General features: G+C 47.8%; 2 protein-coding genes across 6 annotated transcripts in view; one reads left to right on the forward strand and one right to left on the reverse strand.

The window, feature by feature from the left end:
* The window catches only part of Ppp4r1 (protein phosphatase 4 regulatory subunit 1), a 57,564-nt gene extending 48,823 nt beyond the window's left edge, over positions 1 to 8,741 (forward strand). For all 5 annotated transcript variants that reach the window (XM_031368605.1, XM_031368607.1, XM_031368606.1 and 2 more), the window contains 7 exons: positions 384 to 569; positions 2,268 to 2,429; positions 3,130 to 3,230; positions 4,682 to 4,802; positions 4,889 to 5,023; positions 5,663 to 5,804; positions 7,732 to 8,741. In XM_031368605.1, the coding sequence (XP_031224465.1) occupies positions 384 to 569; positions 2,268 to 2,429; positions 3,130 to 3,230; positions 4,682 to 4,802; positions 4,889 to 5,023; positions 5,663 to 5,804; positions 7,732 to 7,895 (1,011 nt within the window). In that variant the 3' untranslated portion in view covers positions 7,896 to 8,741. The remainder of the gene's footprint in view (positions 1 to 383; positions 570 to 2,267; positions 2,430 to 3,129; positions 3,231 to 4,681; positions 4,803 to 4,888; positions 5,024 to 5,662; positions 5,805 to 7,731) is intronic.
* A 7,109-nt stretch (positions 8,742 to 15,850) lies between these two features.
* Ralbp1 (ralA binding protein 1) overlaps positions 15,851 to 23,275 on the reverse strand; it is a 37,233-nt gene continuing 29,808 nt past the window's right edge. The window contains exons 7-10 of the mRNA XM_031368610.1: positions 21,927 to 22,034; positions 20,308 to 20,429; positions 19,737 to 19,860; positions 15,851 to 17,627 (exon numbers count right to left, since the gene is read on the reverse strand). Of these exons, the coding sequence (XP_031224470.1) occupies positions 17,382 to 17,627; positions 19,737 to 19,860; positions 20,308 to 20,429; positions 21,927 to 22,034 (600 nt within the window). The 3' untranslated portion in view covers positions 15,851 to 17,381. The remainder of the gene's footprint in view (positions 17,628 to 19,736; positions 19,861 to 20,307; positions 20,430 to 21,926; positions 22,035 to 23,275) is intronic.

The following is a 23,275-nucleotide window of genomic DNA, read 5'->3' on the forward strand; positions in this document are numbered from 1 at the left end:
AAAAAAAAAAAAGAGAGAGGCCTTTTAGTTATATATGTGTATGTATGCACACATCTGTACTTTTGTTTAATACAAGCTTTTTTTTTTTAGTATATGTTTTTGACATGTGTGTGCATGAGTGTGTAGAGGCCAAAGGCTGATTTTGGATGTCTTTGTCAACCACCCCCTACTTTTTTTTGAGACAAGGTCTTTTGCTGACCTTGGAGTGCATCAATCTGGCTAACTAGTTGGCCAGCAAGCCCCAGTAATCCCTCCTCAGCCACTTGATATTTCAAGTTTTGGAATTAGTAGTGATATTTTTTAAAATTAGTCACATTTATGTCTAACATGCTGAAAACTTATTTAAATGTTCAAATGTCCTATGTCCTTTCATTTTTTGTTAGGATGTTGTACCACAAGCGTTATTAGATCAGTACTTGTCAATGACCGACCCTTCTCGAGCACAGACAGTTGACACTGAGATCGCTAAGCATTGTGCATACAGTCTGCCGGGTGTGGCCCTAACTCTTGGCAGACAGAACTGGCACTGCTTGAGAGAGACTTACGAGACCCTGGCGTCGGACATGCAGGTGAGTGAGCAGTGGAGTCTGGAAGGCGGCATGTGCTTTTATTTTATTTTATTTTATTTTATTTTATTTACTTGGTTTGTTTCCACAACCTGAAGATTCTGTACCCTAGCATGTGGTTGGTGTTACAGAGAACCGTGACACTTAAAGCAGTCCCAGAAAGCACGTGTCACGGTAGTCATGTGTTGTCCACGTTTCTCATAGGCGAGGCTAGAGGCTGAAGGACGGCCCCTCCCTAACAAGCCACTGTTGTAAGGGCTCAGTTTCTCATACCTTGACAACTGTATACTGGTCCTGAGTTTTGGTGCCTGGGTACCCAGAGATTTGAAATTGACATGCATACACCCGTGAAAGCATCCAGAGTAAAGGGTTGTATAGACGGCCAGCTTTCTGTCTCTTCCTAGGCTTTGACCTCAGTACCCTTGTTCAGTCTGATTTTTGTGCCAGAGTTTGACCCTCTTGCCCCCTATAAATCCCAAGAAACAAACCCAAACAAGAAGCCAATAATAAAAACCATGTTCCCTTAGCTATTAAGTTATTACCTTGTTATTAAGAAGGCAGTTGTTGGCTGGTTTGCACAGATAGTAACTGCATTGCTCACTACCCATTCAGGGCACAAGGGCTGTTGGTTCAGCCTCCTGTGGAAAAGGCTTCCAGCTTCCTAACTGACTGTGGGCAGGGAAGGAAACCCGAGGCCCAGTTCATCTCGAGGGCTCTGTCTCCCATCAGCAGTTCTCCGATTCTTGGCATTCTGGGCCTGGGTACCCTGTCTTTGTAGTCCCCCCTCCAGGACGTGTCTGCCTTTGTCTCTCTCAGCTGAGTTACTATGAACAGGTTTACCAATGCATGTGTGCTATACACACATGAACAGGTTTACCAATGCATGTATGCTATACACACATGAACAGGTTTACCAATGCATGTGTGCTATACACACATGAACAGGTTTACCAATGCATGTGTGCTATACATACAGAGGGCTCTTCATTTTTGTGTTTCTTAAGTTACCAGTTCCATACAGATAAGTTATGGCTTTTCTCCAAGATAACACAGTACAAGACTCTGAAGGGAAGTGTTGTATGGGTGGCAGAGGGTGATGTTTAATACAAGTGGACAGCAGCAGTTGAGGGGTCCAGTGCTCAAAGAACTACACAAGTTTAGTGATTCCCAAACATGTTTTCCTTCGTAAGGGAAGAGGAAACTAAGTGCCATAGAGGGACTGGAAATTTTATCACAATTTTTGACACATGGTAGAATTTTAAACTTAACATCTGTTAATTCTAATCTGCTGTAATTTTTTTGGTTTTGTTTGGAGATGAGGTCTCAAGTCTGTAGCCCGGGCTGACCTGGGACTATGTGTACACATAGGCCAGGCTGCTCTCACACTCACAAAGGTCCAACTGCTCCTGCCTCCCAAAGTTCTGGGATTAAAGGCATGATGTCATTTTGTTTTAAGTGCATCTGTGCATGTGCCAGCAAAAGAGGGTTGTAGGGGAGATGCAGGTACAAGGACATTCTCTGGATTCAGATCTTTTCTGCCAACTGTGGGATCAATGGATCAAGCACAGCTTATCTTGCCTGTTCACAAGTGCATGCCCCTGCTGAGCCATCTTACTGGTCCTGGTGGGCTTTCTGAGATTACTGATGTTCAAAGTCCAAAGCACTTTGTGTTTAGATTTCTCACAGTTTTTATTTCTACAGTGGAAAGTTCGAAGAACTCTCGCTTTCTCCATCCATGAGCTTGCGCTGATTCTCGGAGACCAGCTGACAGCTGCAGACCTGGTTCCAATTTTTAATGGATTTTTAAAAGACCTCGATGAAGTCAGGATAGGTGTTCTTAAACACTTGCATGACTTTCTGAAGGTAATTTCTAAATCCTTTTGCATAAATACATAAAATACATACTAAAAGTCTATTTTTTATTGTGCTAGTGGTGTTTCTTACTAAGGAAATATAGCCATAAGCTTTTGTTAGCTGTGGCATGACACGCTTTTCCAAGTGTGTTGCACCTTAGCGTGGTCACCTTTGTATGGGGTCCACTTGATTTCCTTGAGAATCAGCCATCCACACAGTAGTTAGTAAGAAATGGGGAACAAAGCTTTGAGTTCTATGGATTTCTTATCCTCAGCGTTGGGGTGGGGGTGTGAGTGCGCACATGGAGTTGCCGCCTTCAGCAAGAGCCCCAGGTGCTCCCCACTCAAGCTCTCAGCAGCTCTGCTGGCTCTGCCCCCTGCTCCCCTTCTCACGCCAGGAAAGCACTGGGGAGGCAGATGCTGCATTTGCTTAGATGGAGCTCACATTCCAAACCTCAGCAATGGACACTAAAGATGGGCAGATTGCAGGAGGTAATTGGCCAGCTAGCCAAAAAAGGCAGTGAAAGACCTTGTCTCAGACATAAACTTCGAACCATTGCTCACTCGGCATGTTCTCTTTCTGGCCTCTATGTGTGTGTACCTATGCATGTGTGCGCACAGACTCTCACAGTGAAATAGAGCTGCCACGTATCTTTAGGATAATTACCGCATATTTCAGTCTAATAAAAGCATTTTGTTGGTTGGTTCAGCTTCTTCACATTGATAAAAGAAGAGAATACCTTTATCAGCTCCAGGAGTTTTTGGTGACAGACAACAGCAGAAACTGGCGCTTTCGAGCTGAGCTGGCAGAGTAAGTTGTAACAGCTTATTGGCACTGTCTCGCAGGGGTAGGTTTATCTCATCTCTACCTTTTTATATTTTCTCCTGGCCTCATGTCCCTCACATTCTGTGGCTTCATCCTCTCTCGTCATAGCCGCCTTGCTGCTCTGGCTTCCATGGAGTTGGGTATTAATGCATCTACTCGCATCCATTGACAGGATGCTGTCTGGGTTCCTGTGGCCTGACACTGTCACCCACGGTGGCACTGCCTTTGCTCAGGTGGGCTGGGGTGTTACTCCAGTTGGCCTTTTCTAGTGTTCTGTCCCATCCTGCACTCCCAGCTGTCCCTGCAGTCATGTACTGGTGGGTGCATATGTGCTGGTGAGTCTCCCCTCTGACTCTGCCTTAGTCTTTGGCAGGCCTTTGGCTCCTTGGCTTTCTCAGAGGTTGTCCTATCCACTGCGGCCAGCCTTCTGCATGTGCAGCCTCGTCTCCTCTCCCTGGCAGTAGGGTGTGCTGACTCGCCTCAGTATCCACATTTAACTTTACATATGTTGGTGTTTTGTCTTCACGTGTTATCTTTGTACCACGTGTGCCTGGTGCCTGTGGGTATCTAAAAGGGGTGTCACCTTCTGGAAGTAGAGTTACAGGTGGTTGTGAGCAGTCTGGTTGCTGACTGCCACTCAGCCGGGTTCTTATCATATTTTGGAAAGTACTTCTTGCACACACTACCCCTCAGGTGATGTAGTTTGTGTCCCCAGGGGCTTGCCCCTCTAGGATTTAATGTCAGGAGAAGGCAGCTCATGCTGTTGCCCATAGCAAACATCCGGCTACCGTCACGAGTATGGTGTGCTTGGAAGGCTCCTGCTGTGTGCTGTAGCTTTGCACTGAGCACATCTGTGCCTTTGTGGAGCCTCACCGTGGCCTTGCCTTCTAAGCCAGTGTAGGAGGGAGTCCGTGCATGACGTTCCAGTGAACAAAGAAACGCTTTGCTGTTTCCACTCAAGTGCTTTCAGTCTATTTTGCTGGCTCTGTGTAATATGAGAGACGCGTATGTAGCGTGCAATGCTAGTGGCCAGAAGTAGAAATGATCTGGCACGCTGCTGTCCCAACACAGAAGAGAAGGAAACAAGGAAGCCCTCACTCTGTTTGTGAGCATGGAGTCAGAGTGGCTGTGCTCATGACACTGAAGTGCACACACGCACACACCACACTGTGCCAGAGAGGATTATGGGGCCCCACCTCTCAGTAAAACCACACTGGACACAAGTTTCCAGCCCTCCAACACAGTGTTCAGGAAGTAGCGTGCCTTGAACTCAGGTACGGAAGCCCTTCTGTGTACTCCAGCCTGGGCGCCCAGCACAGACCTCAGCTTGGCTAGAAGAACTTGGTGTCCTGTTACAGAGCGTCTAACTGATTAACCTGATGTCTCATTTTTTAAGCCTTGGTTGAATGTTCTTTTTGTTGTTTGTATCTTTGTAGACAGCTGATTTTACTTCTAGAATTATATAGTCCCAGAGATGTTTATGATTACTTACGTCCCATTGCTCTGAATCTGTGTGCAGACAAAGTTTCTTCAGTCCGTTGGATTTCCTACAAGTTGGTATGTTTGTGCTTGTTGGCCTTCCCGTCGTCCGTGGTGTGTCTGCTCGGAGGATGAGACAAGCCTTACGTTACGCTTCCTTCTAGGTCAGTGAGATGGTGAAGAAACTTCACACAGCAACGCCGCCCACATTCGGAGTAGATCTCATCAATGAGCTGGTAGAGAATTTCGGCAGGTGTCCAAAGTGGTCTGGTCGCCAAGCCTTTGTCTTTGTCTGCCAGGTAGGAGAGGCCTGGGCACACCCGCTCGGGAAACTTCTCCCTCTTGCCTCTCCAAATTACTCTTTGGCTATCTTTCATGAGGTTGCATGCTTCTCCAAGCTAGGCATCTGCTTGTTTCCTTCAGCTAGCACGTCCTCAAGTTGGCATGCACACATAGCCATATGTGCCATAGCACTCCATTCATACATCAGAGTTCCCACGAGAAGGCAGGTTGAAATAAAGGAATGTGCTAGCTGCCCTGGGTCTCTGTAGAGACGTTTAAAACTAACTGAAGCCAAGCGTGGTAGAGTGCATCTGGATTCAGAAGTGGACAGAGAGGATCCTGAGTTCAAAGCCAGCCCCAGCTGGTCTAAGTGACCTAAATGGAATAGGGGAAGGCAGTTGAAATTTACCTGGTGATAACCCTAAGACTCAAAAGATAAAAGCTTCCAATGGCTTTCACAACGACCGAGGGCAGGGGCACCATTTCTAGTAGAAGCAAAATCGATTTACTCTGATGGAACATCATAAAACGTGCTGAAGCATCATGTAGTATTGTTTGAGTTCCCATGCCCTCAGGTTATTACCCAGGGTCCCTCCCATCACAGCTGTGTGTGATGGTGGGCTCTGGCCACAGCTGACGCACTGCTGTCCCCACAGACCGTCATTGAGGACGACTGCCTCCCCATGGACCAGTTTGCTGTGCACCTGATGCCACATTTGCTGACCTTGGCAAACGACAGGGTTCCCAACGTTAGAGTGCTGCTTGCCAAAACCCTGCGACAGACTCTGCTAGAGAAAGGTGGGTGGTGGCTGACAGGTGTGAGCAGTAAGGAGGGTCAGAGTGGCCAGGCAAGCATGGCGCACGCCTTTAATCCCAGCACTTGGAAGGCAGAGGCAGAGGAGGTCGGTGGGTTTTTGTGAGTTGGAGGCTAAGTTCTGGTATAGCCAAGGCTACACAAACTACAGAAACTCTGCCTTGAAAAACAAAGGGGGCATGGGTGTTGGGACTGATGCTTAGGTGAAATCACTTATACTGGACATGTGGTATTTTTCTAACCTAAAGCTTAAGTCTTACAATTTTGGTGATAGGATGTTTGGGGGAGATGGTTCAGTCTGTAAAGTGTTTGCTCTGCAGGCATGAGGATCTGTATTTGATCCTTAGAACCTGTGGAAGCATGAGGGATGTGGCAGTGTTCGTCTGCTCATGTTCAAAGTGAGTGTTGGGCAGATCTCTGGAACTGAGTGGCCATCTAGGCTAGCCAAACTGACAAGCTTAAAGTTCAGTTAGAAAGCCTATCTCAAAAACTAAGGGGTATGTCTCAGTCTTAGTCAGGTCTCTACTGCTTGACCAAGGGTACCATGACCAAAAGGCAAGCTGGAGAGGAAAGGCTTTCTTCAGCTTGCACTTCCAGATCATAGTCCACCATTGGAGGAAGTCAGGACAGGAACTCAAGCGGGGCAGGAGCCTGGAGGCAGGAGCTGGTGCAGAGGCCATGGAGGGTGCTGCTTGCTTTGTTACAGCACGAAGGACCACCTACCCAGGAATGACACCACCCAGCATGGGCTGAGCCCTCCCCCACTGATCACTAATTGAAAAAATACCTGCAGCCAGATCTCATGGAGGCATCTCCTGAACCGAGGTTCCTTTTCTCAAGTTGACTCACAGAGCCAGCCAGTACAATGTGGAATGTAGTCAAGGGAAAACTGAGTGCCAATTCTCGCCTCCATACACACACAACACATTCATACATATACAGCATTTCCATAATTTAAATAATGGAAGGCAACCAAGCTACTCCAAAGGGTAAAAGACTTGCCACTAAGCCTGAAGACCTGAGTTCAGTCCCATTACCCTCAGGGTAAAAGAGTACCAAGTCCCAGAAGGCATGCTCTGGCCTCCATGCAGAGCAAGGCTTGTGTGCCCATTGTGAAGACACGCCTACAGCTTGCACCTGATTGTGGGCTTTGTGGCTGAGGGTCTACGAGACTTGTCTTTCCCTTCATTAAACAGGAGCCAGGCACCTGGTAGTGTTTGTTCTGATGTTTTAGTACTGAGACTGCCATCTCCAAATGCCACATAAAGTTAAGTGTGTGAATTCATGAACAAGGCATGGAAGAAATCTAGAGGAAATCATAGGATAGGAATAAACCAATACAGGTTTTTTCCCTTGGTTTTTGTATATTTTTACCTTTTGGTCTTGTCTTGTTTTGTTTTGTCTTGTCTTGTTTTTAAGACAGGATTTCTCTGTGTAGTCTTAGCTCTGTAGACAAGGCTGGCCTCTAACGCAGAACCCAGAGATCCACTAGCCCCACTTCCGAGTGCTGGGATTAAGGTGTTCACTCCCTCTGCCTGGCTCTTTCCCCAATCCCTTATACATTTTCAAAAGAACAGTAAAATGGCGTTCCCCCTTAGAAAAGAAGGGTCTTGTATGATTGGTGTTTAACTGCTGTTTTCCGTTTCTGACATAACTGAAAATGTTTTAATAAACACGAGCTTATTCACTGCCAAGAGATTTATCTATCACCAAAACAATAAATCTCACAATCTCTCTTGAGTTTAGTGCTTTTTTTCCTGCAACAAATGATCTTACAGACAGCCACATCCACACACTATGTTTACTCTCAGAGAACTGTATTTTGTAAGCAGAGAGCTTTTTACACCTGACTGTAATTGACTAAACCCCCAAACGCCAAAGCTAATGTTGTGTCCTGCACATCGTTTCCAGAGTACTTCTTAGCCTCTGCCAGCTGTCATCAGGAGGCTGTGGAGCAGACAATCATGGCCCTGCAGATGGACCGAGACAGTGATGTCAAGTACTTTGCAAGCATCCACCCCTCCAGTACCAAACTCTCTGAAGATGCAATGAGCACAGCTTCCTCCACCTACTGACCCCTGACCCGCGGCGTCCTTCCTGCATCCGCGAGAGCCTGGCCTCGACCGCCTGCCACTCGGGACAGCTGTGGTGGGGCCTTTGTCCTGCCAACTCGTTCGCAGGTGCAAGTTGCCTCCTCCCAATACCAGTGGTTTTAAGAGTCAAGAGAAAGTACAGTAAACACTATTATCTTATCTTGACTTAAGGGAAAGTAAATCTCAGAGGATTATAATTGTCACCAAAGCCTTAACTCGTTACTTCATCTTCCTGACTGAATGACTTGAATTGGCAGAGCATTTTCCCTTCAGGAAGGATGAGGTTCCCAGAGACCTGCATTGCTTTCTTCTGGTTTTATTTAACGGCTGGTAAATGACATTCTTACGGCCAGAAGGTGGATGAGCACCGGACAGGAAAGGCGTTCAGTATTAGCCTAAGCATTTCTTCCAGGTGTGGAGCCTGTTCTGCTCCTTGGCTGCCCTGCCCAGCCCAGCCCTAAGTGTGAATAGTTCTTGGCGTGTATAAATGACAAGGGAGTTTTTCCTCTCCTAAGGGCTTGATGTTAACACTAAATAGAATCTGATTTTGACTCCTAGTGCAGCACATTGCTGTACACATTTACAGAATGTTTGCAGAATCTCTCCTGATTTTTTTCATGCTGGTCATGACCTGAAGGGAATTTCTTAGCACGAATATTGTGTCAGGTGTTTTTAACTTGATCATGGTCAGCTCTGAGGTGCAACTTTTTCTTCCCATGCTGCACCTGTGACCACTCTGGGGCGTGCAGCCTTAATCATGCTGTTAGAACTGTTGTGGTACAAGTTCCAAATAAAATTTATTAATAGGATCTATAAAGAAAGACACCACCCACTTTGTTTTCTAAATGTCTACGAATAAATGCAGTATGTGGCCTGTATCACGTAGCATAAGATGGGAAAGAGGTATTTGTCTTTAACTAGCTCAGTGTTCACCTGTCAGCCCTACTCTTGGCAGACAGCAGCTGAAGACCAGGATGCTATGAACAGTAACCTCATCCTGAGGCTCCCGAAGTACAGAAAAGCACCTTAGAGCCTTGCTTTCCTCATCTGTAAGGCGGGAGCTGGGAAAGCCTCCCTCGGGGTTAGGGTTGGTGTGCACTGCACGCGGGCCTTTGGGAAGGCTCCGGGGCGCTGTACATGCACACCCACGTTGCTCTTTGTGAAACCTGGGTCCCTGAGGTGCTTTGTGAGTACTGGCTCGCTTACTCTAATGGGAACTCCATACGTCAGAAGTAAAGTTTTAAAATACCTTGGTGTGGCTACTGGAAGACGTAGGTTGCTTTCCATGTAAATTCCACAGACAAGCCTGTGCAATAAAAATGTAAGTGTGGAAAATCGCACAGGTGTTAAAATGGATAAAATACCATGCTGACACACTATCTAGGGAGTGGGTGGGCCAGGGCAGCGCCGGGCAGTGATGCGCTGATGCTCGGCCCAGGTGTTGAGCCTCACAAAGACTTGCGAAGGGAACAGCAGAGCTGTGTTTAGGGGACGAGGGCAGCCTTGGCTTCATTTACTCTGACTCCAGAAGTTCACGCTCTACCACAGGATCCACTCTTGCCCCTCTGAACTTCAGTTCTAAACAAAATGCTAATTGCTGTGGTAATTAAGACAGTGGCAATGAAATGGTGTATTTTTGGGGTACAGGATTTCACTCTACAATGTTAGAACACTGACTTGAAAATTTGAAGCTTCCTGCCTGATAATCCTACTGGGCACCCCTCTGTACCCCACTATTTGGATCCCAGTACAGCGAGTGAAGACAGGCAGGCACCTGCATTGTTGAGCAACTTTAAGACAGTGCACGCAAAAGCCTTCGTGGTCTTAATAATTGCTCGTGAGTACAAAATAAGCAGTCTCCATGGCTGTGGTAGACGCCATGACCAAGAACAACCTGGGAAGGTGAAAACGTTCGGCTTACCCCTCCTGATCACAGTCCTCCACTGCAGGAAGTCAGGGTAGGAGCTTCCTTGGGTTCACTCCAGGACTCTGACCCTACCTCGGGATGCTAACTAAGCCTTAGCTTCTCTCCACGACCCCTTCAGTCCTGGAACTTCCACAACTTCACAGGTGGCCTCCTGACCTGCAGGAGCTCCTGTCCAGGTAGGTGGTTCCAGGCCTCTGCTGCCCCTGCAACTTACCCTCTCACACCTTCCAAAAACAGGATCACATAGAAGAGCTGTCGAACTTGAGATGCAGCTTTGCCCACATGCTGACCCTGAGTAAAATATGCTTCCCAGAAACTTGACTCAATAATGCTGGTCTCACTGGTCCCAGCTGGTTTTCAGCCTTCAGTGACTAGCATCCACTGTCCCAGGAAAGGCAAGGGTCTCACTCGGTCTTGTTACGCACAGCTCATTTTTCAGCCCTGGCTGAACAAAAGATTCTTTCTTCAAAATGTCACACCAATAATAGTAGTCTTGAAGGACTCTCCAACTTCACAAGTCAGGCCCCCACTGCTGTTAGTTCTCTCAGTGTTTTCCTCACTTCCACAGAAGAGCTCCTCACTGGGCCTCAACAGCTTTTCCAGAGTTACATGTATAACTCTCCAGAACAGCATAGCCTCGCCCGTCCCAGCAGGGCTCCACTCCAGAAGCCCCCTCCATCCCTGTCTGCTCTCCACCCCTCCGTCCCAGTCTCCATCCCGGTCTGCTCTCCAGTGCTGGGAATAGATGCCATGCTCCAAAGTAACCTGGGAGGGAAAGGGCTTATTTCTGTTGACACACTACATTCATTGTGGAGGAGAGCCAAGGCAGAAGCCTAGAGGAGAGACTGCAGGAGCAAAGCTTACTGGCTCAGCTTACACCTTAGGCCCACACTGGGCTGGTCATTCCCATATCAATCATTAATCCAAAAAGAAATGCAATCTGATGGAGTCAGCTCCTTAACTGGCATTCCCTCTGCCTGGACAAAGCTAGTATCTTGTCCAGTTGTCAAAGCCTAGGGAAGAGATGACTGACTGGGCTGACGATTGGTTCTTCAACCCAGCCCATCGTCGGGGCAGGAACTGGCAGGAACCCTGGAGGCACACTGCTCACTAGGTTGCTCCCCATGGCTTTTTCAGCCCACATAAGTGGACAGTTCAGGACCACCTGCCCAGGGGTGACACCCTCAATACCAATCACTGATGAAGGAAATGTCCCATAGGCAACTCTGGAGCAATTCCTCAGTGTAGGCTACTCTTGTAGTGACTGGTGCCAAGCTGACCAAAAGTAACCAGCACACCACGTCACCTTTCAACGTCAGCTCCTCCTCAGTAGCTGGCACAGCGAGAATGTGCCGCAACAGCCCAGCCCGAGCTGCCAGAATGGCCAGCTGCAGAGAGACTGCGAGCTGCTAAAACCTGCAGAGCTAGGTCTCAGGTAAAAGCAACAGCCAACCCCTTAGTACCTGAAGTAGTCTTCCTGGTGTAAAGACAAGTGAGTATATATTCGCATGACAGTTTATGACTAGTACAAAGTAATAATAAATACCTTGTTGCTACTTAACATTGTTGAGCTAACCCTGGGAGGGCCTACCGGCTGCTGAGTAGGCAGACACCCGTACAAAGCTCAGCTTCTCACCCCAAAATGGAGTAAAGGGTTATTCTGGAGCCAGAGGTAAGTGGTCACTCAACAGACTTTGCTCCCCACAAACACCATATCCCAATATGGCAGTTTCGTGAGGCCTTTCTAGTAAGGAGGCAGAGGTTGTAAGTGGAGCTACTTTTCGCTGCACTGGTGGAAACTCTGGGTGGGTAGTTAGAACACGCCTGGACTCTGCTGCAGGACTCCGGCTCCGTAAGCAAGCTTAGCTTTTTGGAAACTAATGGTTTGTGAGCATTCACTCTGAGGATCTGGATAGTGACAGAGACAGGGTGAGCAAAGAAGGGTCTTAAAGAACCCAAGAAGAGCATAAGAATTTGGCTTTGGTCTGCAACATTTTAACTCCCCAGTCACCATTTGGTCATGTAGGATTTTGGTAAAACTGTAGCCCCTCCCCACTTCTGTTCATTGTAGAGAAGCCATATTCTTCAGTCAGCCTGGTCATCTGTCCCCCAGCCGGTCCCTCCCGCTTTGTTTAGAAGTATTTGCAGTTTCTGACTTAAAAGCAAGGAGACTGCCGGCTGACTGCCTCCTACCCAGAACTAGAGTTCCTGCTTGCTTGCATGGTTGCCCAGGCAACGGCTACTTCTTTGGTACTTGGCCTTTTTCCTGAAGACTTGGGAGTTGATAGCTACAATTTAGGTTTTCCTACCCCTAGAACTTCAAATAGAGACAGCAGCTATCCCAGTGGAGCCACAGCTGTGGAATTGGCAGCTTTTGATAAAGACCAAAGCTCTTCTGGTGGCTTGGCAGACAGGAGGCAGCATGGCTCTCTCTACTGCTTTCTCTACTCAGAGCTGAAGTTTTGAGATCTATCTTTCTGGGCCTACAGCCCTAGACAGCAGCCAGGAGGATGAGCACATAGCCCAGGGAGAGCCACTGGGTCCCCTCCATATCCACCTGCCCTGGCTATGCTGGAACCCTGGGCCCAGGGTGGCTGGGAAGACACACTAGTTTCTTATCTCAAGCTGTAGTGAGCAAAAGTGCTGCCATTTGAAAAAGGCTGGACAGGTGTCCGCTTGGCCATGGGCCATGTTCTAACCCCTTTGCACCCATGTAAAATGCTAGGCAACACTGATGTGTGCATGGCAGGGGCTTGGGGGAAGCAAGGAAGCAGGATCCTAGAAGCTCAGTCCAGATGAATCAATGTGAAATGCAAGAAATAATAAGGTACATGTACTCAATGGAATACTAGGTAAGGATTAATGCAGGTAAGCGGACAGAACTAGAAAACTATATTAAGGTAACCCCACTCGCTCGCTCTTGCACACACTCTCCCCCCCCCCCCACACCCAAGAAAACACATTACAAGTTTTCCTTTATTTGTAGATGCTAGTTCTGAATCTTCAGATGCAAATATGCCTGGGGTAACCAGATACCAGTAAAATGGGACTGTGTTGTGGAAAACACTGGATGGATAGAGCCCTACCTGCAGGAGATGGAAGGGTAAAGAACGCTACGGCTACTAGAAAAGCAGAGAGCACTGCGTCATGACTGAAAGTTACAGAGCCAGGCGCGGTGGTGCGCACCTTTTCATCTCAGCACTTAGGAGGCAGAGGCAGGGGGATCTCTGAGTTTGAGGCCACAGCCTGATCTACATACTGAGTTTTAGGATAGCTAAGCTATAGACTTTGTCAGAAAACCTTGTATATGTGTGTGTGTGTGTGTGTGTGTGTGTGTGTTAACATGCATACATATAAGTTCACATGTAGGTTAACGGGAGTTTTGCCAATTAGAGTGACACTTCCTCCAAAATACACAGAACAGCCAACTATGCCAGTGCTGGGCCCGGGGAACCTCCTTTAGAGTTGCTGGCAAGGGAGTCCAAGAGATCCCTAAACAACATGGGCCTTGTTGTCCTTTATACAACCCAGAAAAAAAGGCAAGACCCTACTGTTGAAGGCGTTACCCACTTCCAACACTGGTTTTAACCCCGAAGCCGCCTCATGGGAGCTGGCTCTCAGGACAGAACCATGCAAACTGCTCACAGGAAAGCTATCTGTACCATCTGGCTGTAATGCATTAGTGACCGACATGTTGAAATGATGGCCATATATCCTATGGGTAACCAGCAGTTGCCTTGCTGGACCTCAGGCCCACTTAGTAGAGATGTCATGCCTAGCTCTAGGAACTCAGCCAGGCACCTGTGCCTGATGACGTGGAACCCAGAGGGCCAGCAGCCACTTCCCTCACCAGAGTCCTAGACTTACCCCCATCCCCACAGATCACCAAAAGCTGCTTTTTGCAGCAGGCGGAATTCACAGAAAGCCACAGCTGGTGAACATGCAGAGATCGACTGGAAGGTGTCAATCAACTGGGTAGACCTGTCAATAAATCTGCAATACAACTTGTACACTTAAGGCCAGTGAGCATGATGGAGGAGAGAGGAGAGGCTAAGTCAGAGGGCCAGGACATCATCTCAAGACAGTCTTTTTCTTAAACACACAGAGGAAGGACAGACACAGAGGGAAGAGTTGATAGGATCAAAGTACGTTATATATGAAATCCCATAGGAATAAGATATACTTGCTATGTAAAAAGACACTTAATACTAATAAAATGACAATCAATTGAGAAAAGACACCCAATGTCATCAGCCTCTGGCCTCTACAGACCATATGCACAATAACAGACTTACCTATAGTAGACATACAACAGTTGTACATACAATAGACATACACACAACAGACATACAACAGACATACATACAATAGCACACCAAATTAAAAACTGTTGGTACTGTATCGACTGTCTCCTGGCACTTCATGGCCATATGCAGTCATGTCTTCAGTAAGGAAATGCCTATGCCTTAAAGCCCTACACTAGGGATTACATCTAATAGACCTTTTTGAAATCAGGATTTTCTTTGTTTTGTCAATGCGAAATGAAGCCCTATAGGATAAAAATGCTTACTTGAGGTGAAGAAAGGTGTGCACGTATTTCCTGTGCCTCCCTGAAAGCCGATTTTCACAGCTAAGAAGCCCAAGTCCCCACACTACCACATACCAAGGGCGCCTTCGCCTGAAGTGCACACACACACACCAGGAGAAGGGAGGCGGAGCCTGCGCCTGAAGTGCACACACACACACACCAGAAGGGAAGCGGAGCCTAAGCACCTTGCTGACGTCATCACCAGAGGACATAGTACTGAGCAGATGTGGAAAATGTTTAAGAATTAACTACAGCTCACTGCAAATGAAGCCAATCCTCTTTGCTCTGTTAAACTAGAATAACTCCTCATGGGTCATACTAGATGAATGGTGGCAAAACCCCAGATTATAGGGAACAAGTATCCAGACTGGGGATGGGAAGTAGGGGACAAGGACAGAGCAGCAGCATCTTACTGCTCTGCAAAGGGAGCCTGTATGTGGAAATTTAAGGACCCCGTCACTTGGTCCTTACTTCCTGGGTCTCCTGATGTCCAGTATAGAACCATTTACTAATTATGCATCCCAGAGACGATGCTCATCTTACAAGTGTAATCTATCATGATCTCTCTACCTAGTTGATATGGGTCTTTGATTTGTGCTCCACTGAAGAGTATTGACTAAGCTTAGATCATACCCAGACTAATGAAGCATCAGCAAAATGCTCCTGAGGAGGGATCCAGAGAGACCAGTCAGCTGGACCCACCAGCCATGGTATGCTGTGTGTGTGTGCGCGCGCGTGTGCGCACAATCACACGGCTGGCCTCTGAACAGAGCTCACTGATTTCCCTAGATCAGCTAACTATCAAGCTTGTGGATCCTCATGTCCGCCGAGGTAGAACTAGAGGTGCTCCTTCCGTAGACACTGGGATCCACACTCAGGATGTTCAATGTTGCTCAGTACAGAGTCCCCTGCACCGTTGAGAGCCATGGGTCCCTGCCTGGGAGCTGATCCTTGTCACCCCATCTCCAGATCCCTGCCTGAAGTCGCAGCAGGGTATCGGGAACCTCTGTAAACCAACATAAATTCTGGTACAGTTAAACCATACAAGCCAGAGAATTCAGACATCTGTCATACATCTCTAGCATGCGAGGTGCCCTAAGTCCTCATTTCACATTTAAAGTGCAAACCTCTGTAAAGTCTAACAACTGGGCCAAGACAGGTCTGGACTTGACCTAGAAGGCAAAGCTTGCTTTGCCCACAGCACCAGGAAGCTGTCAGGTTCAGGAATTGCACACCTGAGCAAACCCTTCCAGTCAGCAGCAAGCGTGGTAAGACAGAGACCACAGCATGTGCACAGCACGGTCGAGGAGCAAGGTGGACTAAGACTCCCCACTCGCTCTCCACCTTGGGCACCTCCACCGACTTCAAGCCAGATGCTGGCTATGCAATTATTTCAAAGAAAAGAGTGTACAATAAAAAGCCTTTTTTTTTTCTCAAATGGCTGTTGAATTTATTTCCTTGATATATAATGGTCCTGGCAAAAATTAGTTAACCAACACTGAGACATTTGTAATGAAATACTAATTTAAAAAACCCATGATACCTTGATAGAAATTAGAATTTACACAAACAAAAAGAATTCTTCAATATTGCCAGCAAATATAAAGTGGATGTTGTACACCTGACGGGATGCAGCAAGGCTTTGTACATTTATATCTGACACCTGACCATATTTCCAGTCACCATAATATCTTCTCTCCAGATTTAAAAAAATAGTATGCTGATTTCTATAACAAAGCTTTTTTTCCGTACAAAAATCAAATAATGGCCAACAAGTCACAACAGTGCAATAGGTAGAGGCTAACGAAAATCGCACAAAAACAGGTGCTGAAATAAATACTAACTAGGAGGGGACCAGAGCCCCCCTGTGGGTTTGTCGCTCACTTTAGAGTGTGGGATTTGTCTTCAGAGCCACAGGGGACCTCCCTGGGGGCCACTCATCTGACAGTGAAATCTGGTTGCCTAAGAGTCCAGCCCCCAGACACAGGGAGCAGCCTTCCGAGTTCAAAGCAAACACCAGGTAGGGTCAATTACAGCTGCAGCTTTCCAGCTCTGTCAGAGTCTGTAAGCAGCCCCTTGAGATGACACAGAAAGGTAAAAGTTCTGTGTGAGAGCATCTACATGGCTTATCCTAGCAGAGGTGTGTGTACCCTAGCCCAAGCTGGCAACTGAAGTCCCTGTGGTTTTCCTGGAAGGTCAGTGTGGAAAGGGCTCTGGCTTGAGAAGCATCCTGTGCAGCGCCTCGGGGTCAGGTGGGCACCTCTGAGCACCTCAGAGAGGCCTTTGCGGATCCCTGGCAGTGAGTGAGTGGTCTGCACTGCCCAGGCTGGTGGCAGGCTGGTGGCAGGCTGCACTGCCCAGGCTGGTGGCAGGCTGCACGGCTAACCTCTGTCTGACTCACACTGACAGACTGGACTCGGAACTGGAAAAGCAAAGGTACAGGGCAGATACAGGGAACCCCAGCGAGAGCCTTTTTGGCCAGTCAGAGAATATGAGGCAGCTCCCCACTGAACAATCTGCACCAAAAGGTGTGGAAGGCACAAGCAAGAGTGGCCAGAGACCCTGCAGGGCTGGCGAGACCACTAGCATCCACAAGGCAGGCGCAGAAGTGACCTGGTTTGGTTCCTACCCTTTGATAAGAAAGAGATCCTGATTTTGCTGTGATTAAAAAAAAAAAAGCAAAAGAAAAGAATTTTTGGTTTAAAAAGAAGCCACTCAAAGGTTAAAATAGTTATTTTTAACAAAGAAAATTAATTTTCAAATAAGCTGAGATTATCTGGAAATGCCTGTGTTCCCTGCAAGCCCCATGTGTCCACCACTTGACCCTTCCAGGACCTGAGCCTGACTTGGCGTCAGCCGTGTGCAGGAGGGAGCATCTGAGAGCCTTGACAGAATGTCCAGCAGGAAGGCGGCGGACTCTGGCTTACAGTAAGATGCACAGGCTACCAGCAGCTCAGATGGGGGTCTCCTTCCGGTCTCTGCTGGGCGAGGGCTTCGCCTGCTCCTTGGCTGCTCTCACCTCAAGGACACCGTCACAGGGCGGAGGGCCTGTGCCCCCTCGCCTCTCGGGCTCCTCCTCCTCCTGTAGCTGCTGCTCAGACTTGGCTCTCTGCATCTGGAGCAGCCGGAGCTGCACTCGGAGCTCGATGATGGCCTCCCGTTCCTCATGAACTGCTTGGTTCAAGTGATTGTTCTTTATCTTAAAGAACGACAGAAAGGGCAGAAGGACAAGGGATCAGGCAGAGGACAGGCTGCAAGCCATCCTGAGCAAGGACCAACCTGGCTGGCCTGGGCCACAAAGGTAAGCACATTTAGAAAGCAAGGTCTAACGGGACAGCTGCTGGAGTGAGTGTCTGAGTGCTTCAATGGGCCTGCAGGGAGTGACGACGGCAGCGAGGAGAGGGATCAGAGCTGGGGTAAAAGCGCAGATCCTTCGCAGTCTTTACTGACCACATCCTTAAGGACTGTTGGAAACCGCAACTGCAATGCTGTGCACTCATTCAGCAGGAATTCAAGAGTAGCTCACCCTAAGCTCTTGCAGCAACCGCCCCAGCCAGTATTTCCCAGCATCCTAAGCAGCTGGTATGCCCTAAAACTAGACTTTCTTTCAATGAGCACAGGTACCAGCCCCACGGCTCCCTCAGCATGACAGTGGATTTGCCTTGACCCCTCTCTCCCCGACTGAGAACATGGCAAGATACAGGGCAGCTGCTTTGGCCCAAGTAGGGCCTACACAATGTGCACAACAAAACACTCCACTAATTCTGCCATTTGTGTTCATGTTCAGGAAAATGGAGACCAAATTAGGGTGCCAATGTGTCTTGTAAATGACAGAATTACCAGAAACCTGTCTCATTCACACTAACTTCCTTTCTTGTTTATGTTTTTCAAAACTCTGTCAACCAGGCTGGCCTCAAATGCAGAGCTCCACCTGCCTCTGCTTCCTGTGGGCAGGGATCACTTAATGGGTGCAAGTGCGTCTGTGGACACGGGTGTGCGCATATGTAGGGTCCTCAGCCTGCACTGCAGCCCCTTTGCCAGCCAGGCCATGTCCCTGGCTCCCTGCCTGCTTCTTCCCCAGGACAGACTCCTGCTACAAATGTCATAGGCATCCCTGTCCCTCACTCTGCCCCTCCTCCACACAGTGGACGGGCAGAGTGCTAGACAATCCTTAAAATCTTATTTTTATTTATGTGCACTAGTGTTTTACCTGCATGCATGTCTGTCTGTGTGAGGGTGTTAGATCCCTTGGAACTGGAGTTACAGACAATTATGAGCTGGCATGTAGGTGCAGGGAACCAATCCTGCGTCCTCTGAAGAACGCAGAGTGCTCAGCCAGTGCTCCTAACTGCTCAACCATTTCTCCAGCCACAAAAGCTTTCGTATCTTTTTGTTGTTGTTTTTCAAGCTCCAACTGTCCTGGAACTCACTCTGTAGACCAAGTTGGCCTCCAACTCAGAAATGCCCGCCTTTGCCTCCTGAGCCACCATACCCAGCCTCTGTGCAGTTCTTGACCCCATGTGCACCTGCCTGGTAGGCAGTTCAGGGAACCTGAATGAAGCATGGGGTCCTCTGTTCGCCAGCGTCCTCGCAGAAGACGATGTTTGGCTTGGGGTGAGAAAGGAAATCACTTGGACCAGTGCTTCCCCCTCAGCTCAGCCTCCCAGCACTCGGTCACATCAACTGCTCTGTGGGCAAGGACTATAAGAACTGACCCACTTTCTCCACTGCAGGCCACTTAGGGCAGTGGCCAGGCGCCACCCGCCTTTTATAGGTCACTTGTGCACCAAGGTCAGAGGAAGCTACTGCACTTCAACAGCCTAGAGCACACATCTCATCCCAGTAAGAATGCCCGGGAGGAGCCAGGCGTGGTGGTGCACGCCTTTAATCCCAGCACTTGGGAGGCAGAGGCAGGTGGATTTCTGAGTTCGAGGCCAGCCTGGTCTACAGAGTGAGCTCCAGGACAGCCAGGGCTATACAGAGAAACCCTGTCTCGAAAAACCAAAAAAAAAAAAAAAAGAATGCCCGGGAGGGAGCTGGAGAGGTGGCTCAGTGGTTAAGAACACTGCCTGCTCTTCCAGAGGTCCTGAGTTCAATTCCCAGCAACCACATGGTAGCTCACAACCATCTGTAATGAAATCTGATGCCCTCTTCTGGTGTGTCTGGAGACAGCTACGGTGTCCTCACATAATAAAATAAACCTTAAAAAAAAAAAAAAAGTCCTTGAATCCCTTTCTCCAAGTCTCCAGTGGGAAAACAGGTGATTTGTGGTCCCAAGAAGCTTTTGGAGGTTGCTCCCCAAACTCACTTCTAACTCTTCATTCTGCCTCTGTAGGTCTTCCAGGATGATCTGCAACTCCTCCTCATCCTCGCTCTCGCTCTCGCTGTCAGACGAGTACTCCTCCGTCTCACTGCGGCCATGCTGCTGGCGGCTGTGTGGAGATACGGCTGCGTTACGGTGAGCTCAGAGGCCAGCTAAGGCCCACCCACGATTGGGAATCTACCTGACCCAATCCTGCCTAAGACCTGGCAAGAAGCTTAAAGTGACTGAATTCAGAAGCCCAGTTCTTTTATAGGAATGTCTAAAATAATGGTTCTCAACCTGTGAGTCACAACCTCTCTGGAAGCCAAACAATCCTGTCCCAGGGGTCGCTTAAGGCCACCATCTGCATATCAGTATTTACATTACAACTCATAACAGCAGCAAAATTACAGTTATGAAGTAGCAAGGAAAATAATGTTATAGCTGGAGTTACCACAACATGAGAGGCTGTTAAAGGCTCAATGCATGAGGAAGTTGAAAACCACTGAACTAAAGCAGTTCTGCTCATTTAGTCACAACACGGCTGGAACCCTGCAGCCCTGAGGCTCCCACGGACCTCTGGATCTCCGCAATCTCTGCTCGGAGGCGGTCGATCTCTTCTTTCTCCGAGGCTATTTGACGACGCAGAAACTGCTCCATGGCCAGGAGCTCCTCCTGCTCAGTCAGGATCTCATTCTCCTGAAACAATGATGATGGTTGAGTACCTGTCTGAGCTCTGGTAGGGGAAATGCTACCTCTCCAGGGCCTCTTGTGTCACCCTGCTCAGTGCTCAACATGAGTTACTACAACGAAAACCATGCTATTGTCTCAGAGTCAAGAAAAGCTATCTATACCAAGTCATGTTAAGAGAATCTAGACTCTTCTCAACAATAAAATACACACCAGAACCTGCTGGAGCTTTTGCAAGGCTCCTTATGACCTTGCCACACCACAGAAAAGGACCAGAAGTCAGCATCTGCTTTGGCTTGCTCAGGGCTGGAGAGGCTGCTCGGCAGTTAAGAGCACTTGCTCTGCCGCGCGGTGGTGGCGCACATCTTTAATCCCAGCACTTGGGAGGCAGAGGCAGGTGGATTTCTGAGATCGAGGCCAGCCTGGTCTACAGAGTGAGGTCCAGGACAGCCAGGGCTACACAGAGAAACCCTGTCTGGAAAAACAAACAAAACAAAACAAAACAAAGAGCACTTGTTCTTCTTCCAGAGGACCAAGTCCAGCTCCCAGCACACATATCAGGGGGTCACAACCACCTGTTGGAAGGGGGTCTAATGCCTTCTTCTGGCCCAGTGAGTATCTGAATACATGTATATGCAACACATATGTACAAATGAAATAAACATAATCTAAAAGTCATTTGCCTTGGCTTCCTGCCTCTCAGGATTCAGGTTACAGTGACTTTTCATAGGGTCACAAGGAACAGAACCCCAGAGATGCATGTGTGGCTGGTACCAGTGTCAGGTGTAAGGCAGGACAGAGAGAAGGAGAGGCTACAGGATCTCCCTTCCTTTCTCACTGTTCCCACCCATGCCCTTCAAATAAAAGTAGGAATTCTCCCTGCCAGGTTAACCATTCCTAGACTGCTTGAGAACAAACCTATGGAGGGAGCCCTGGCTGCACTTTATCTGGGGCTCTCAGGCTAGAGAAAACAGCAGAGCAGGAGAGAGTTGGAGGCAAAAGCATCAGCAACTCCTTCCAAACAAGGGGCACCACGGGCACAGTGCAGGAAGCGCTGAGACAAGGGGCACCACGGGCACAGTGCAGGAAGCACTGAGAAGCTCCTGAGAGAGGCTGCTTCTCCATCTTCAAACACACAGACATTCGTGTATGTCTCAGGGTACATATGGCTGAAGTTGTATTCCAAGAAATCTCAGATGGGAAACGCTCAAGAAAATCATCTGAGACTTCTCTCTCCTCAGAGGTTTTTGTTTCTGTTCTGGTAAATCAGGAACACACCAACACCACAAACTTCTATGTAGACTTACAGAGATCAGGAAGCTAAACAGAAGGCAGTGTGTCCCTCCATACTTAACATTTCAGCACACACAGCTCAAGGGCAGGGTCACAGAACAGAAAGAAGTTCTTGGGCATCCATTACAATTTTAGTTTTAAAAAGTCTACAGTTGAGCTTCTATTTGAAAAACGACCAATGAGTCCCTTTGAAAATCCAAAAGTACAGCTTGCCTGGGCAAGAAGGATATTTATTACTTCTTCGTTTTCATTCATTTCTTCTTTGGAAACATCCTCTTTAGAGAGACTGGCTATCTCCTGGGCAATCTTGGTTTCACACTCCTGTCAAAGATAACACATGACGAACTGTTCAGCCACATGTAACACAGTCAACAAACGGCCCTCTTAAATTAAAAAAAAAATGAGAAATACCCCAGCAGCAGTAGGGAGCGGTCTGTAATGATGGATGGACATTTGCTAACTAGGCTTAGAACATGCTATAGGTAGGAACAGGCATGGTGGAACAGAACTTTAACCCCAGCACTCAGGAGTCAGAGGTAGGAGGATCTATGTGAGTTCAAGGCTATAATAAGTTCCAGGACAGACAGGACAACAGAAAGACCCCATCTCAAAAAAAAAACAAAAAACAAATCAAACCATAAAAGAATATAATGTGGATAGAGACTGCAAGGTAGCTCCGTGGTAGACACTTGATATCAGAAAGTCTGACAACTTGCGCTCAATGCCCTCCCCAGAACACACACGATGCAGAGAACTGACTCCGGCAAGTTGTTCTCTGACTTCCACATGCATGCCATGGCATGTCCATACCCATGTATACACTCACATACAAAGAATAGACATTTTGAAGTAATTAAAGAGCATGTCATGGCTGCCTTGGTCTATGGCTGCACTATGAGAAGTGCTTAGTTCTGATGAATACGCTCCCTTCTTCCAGACTACATGAGATGTCTTGAAGGGAGCTGCTGCGCTGCTCCTCACTCTACTGCTGGATCTGCATGTGGCTTGCACAATCTTTCAGGGGTGTGGATTTTAGCTTTGATATGAGTAGGAAACTGAGTCCAGACTGAGCTTCACACACTAAACTAGCACAAAACCACAAGTGGAAAAAAAAAACAAAAAACAAAAACAAAACAAAACAAAACAAAAAACCACAAGTGGGCCTTGTGCACTCCCAACACAGCAGCAGGTCCACCTGGCTCTTCCCTCCCTCCCATGACTGCAAAGCAGAATCCCTCCCAGGCCTTCAAGCCCTGCATTTCCACTCAATACTCAAATTTCTCAGCAGTCTCTCTCAGGGATCTCTCACTCTTACAAAGCTCTGTCCACAGACACAAACCAGGCAAGAAATAACAAGATCACCTTTGTAATTAAAAAAGAAAAAACTCTTTCTAAACTTAATGAAATGTTTGATTTATGCCATGCTAAAGTATGAATAACACAAAGCAGGAAATATTTATGTGAATAAATTTTCCACCAGAGAATTTAGCATCAACAGACAGGTCTGTTCTACTTTTAAAAGAAGTAACTTACGGCCGTGTGCAGAAGGCTCGTCCACACTC

This window comes from Mastomys coucha, unplaced genomic scaffold (genome assembly GCF_008632895.1).
Source record: "Mastomys coucha isolate ucsf_1 unplaced genomic scaffold, UCSF_Mcou_1 pScaffold14, whole genome shotgun sequence".
NCBI classification, from domain to species: Eukaryota; Metazoa; Chordata; class Mammalia; order Rodentia; family Muridae; genus Mastomys; species Mastomys coucha.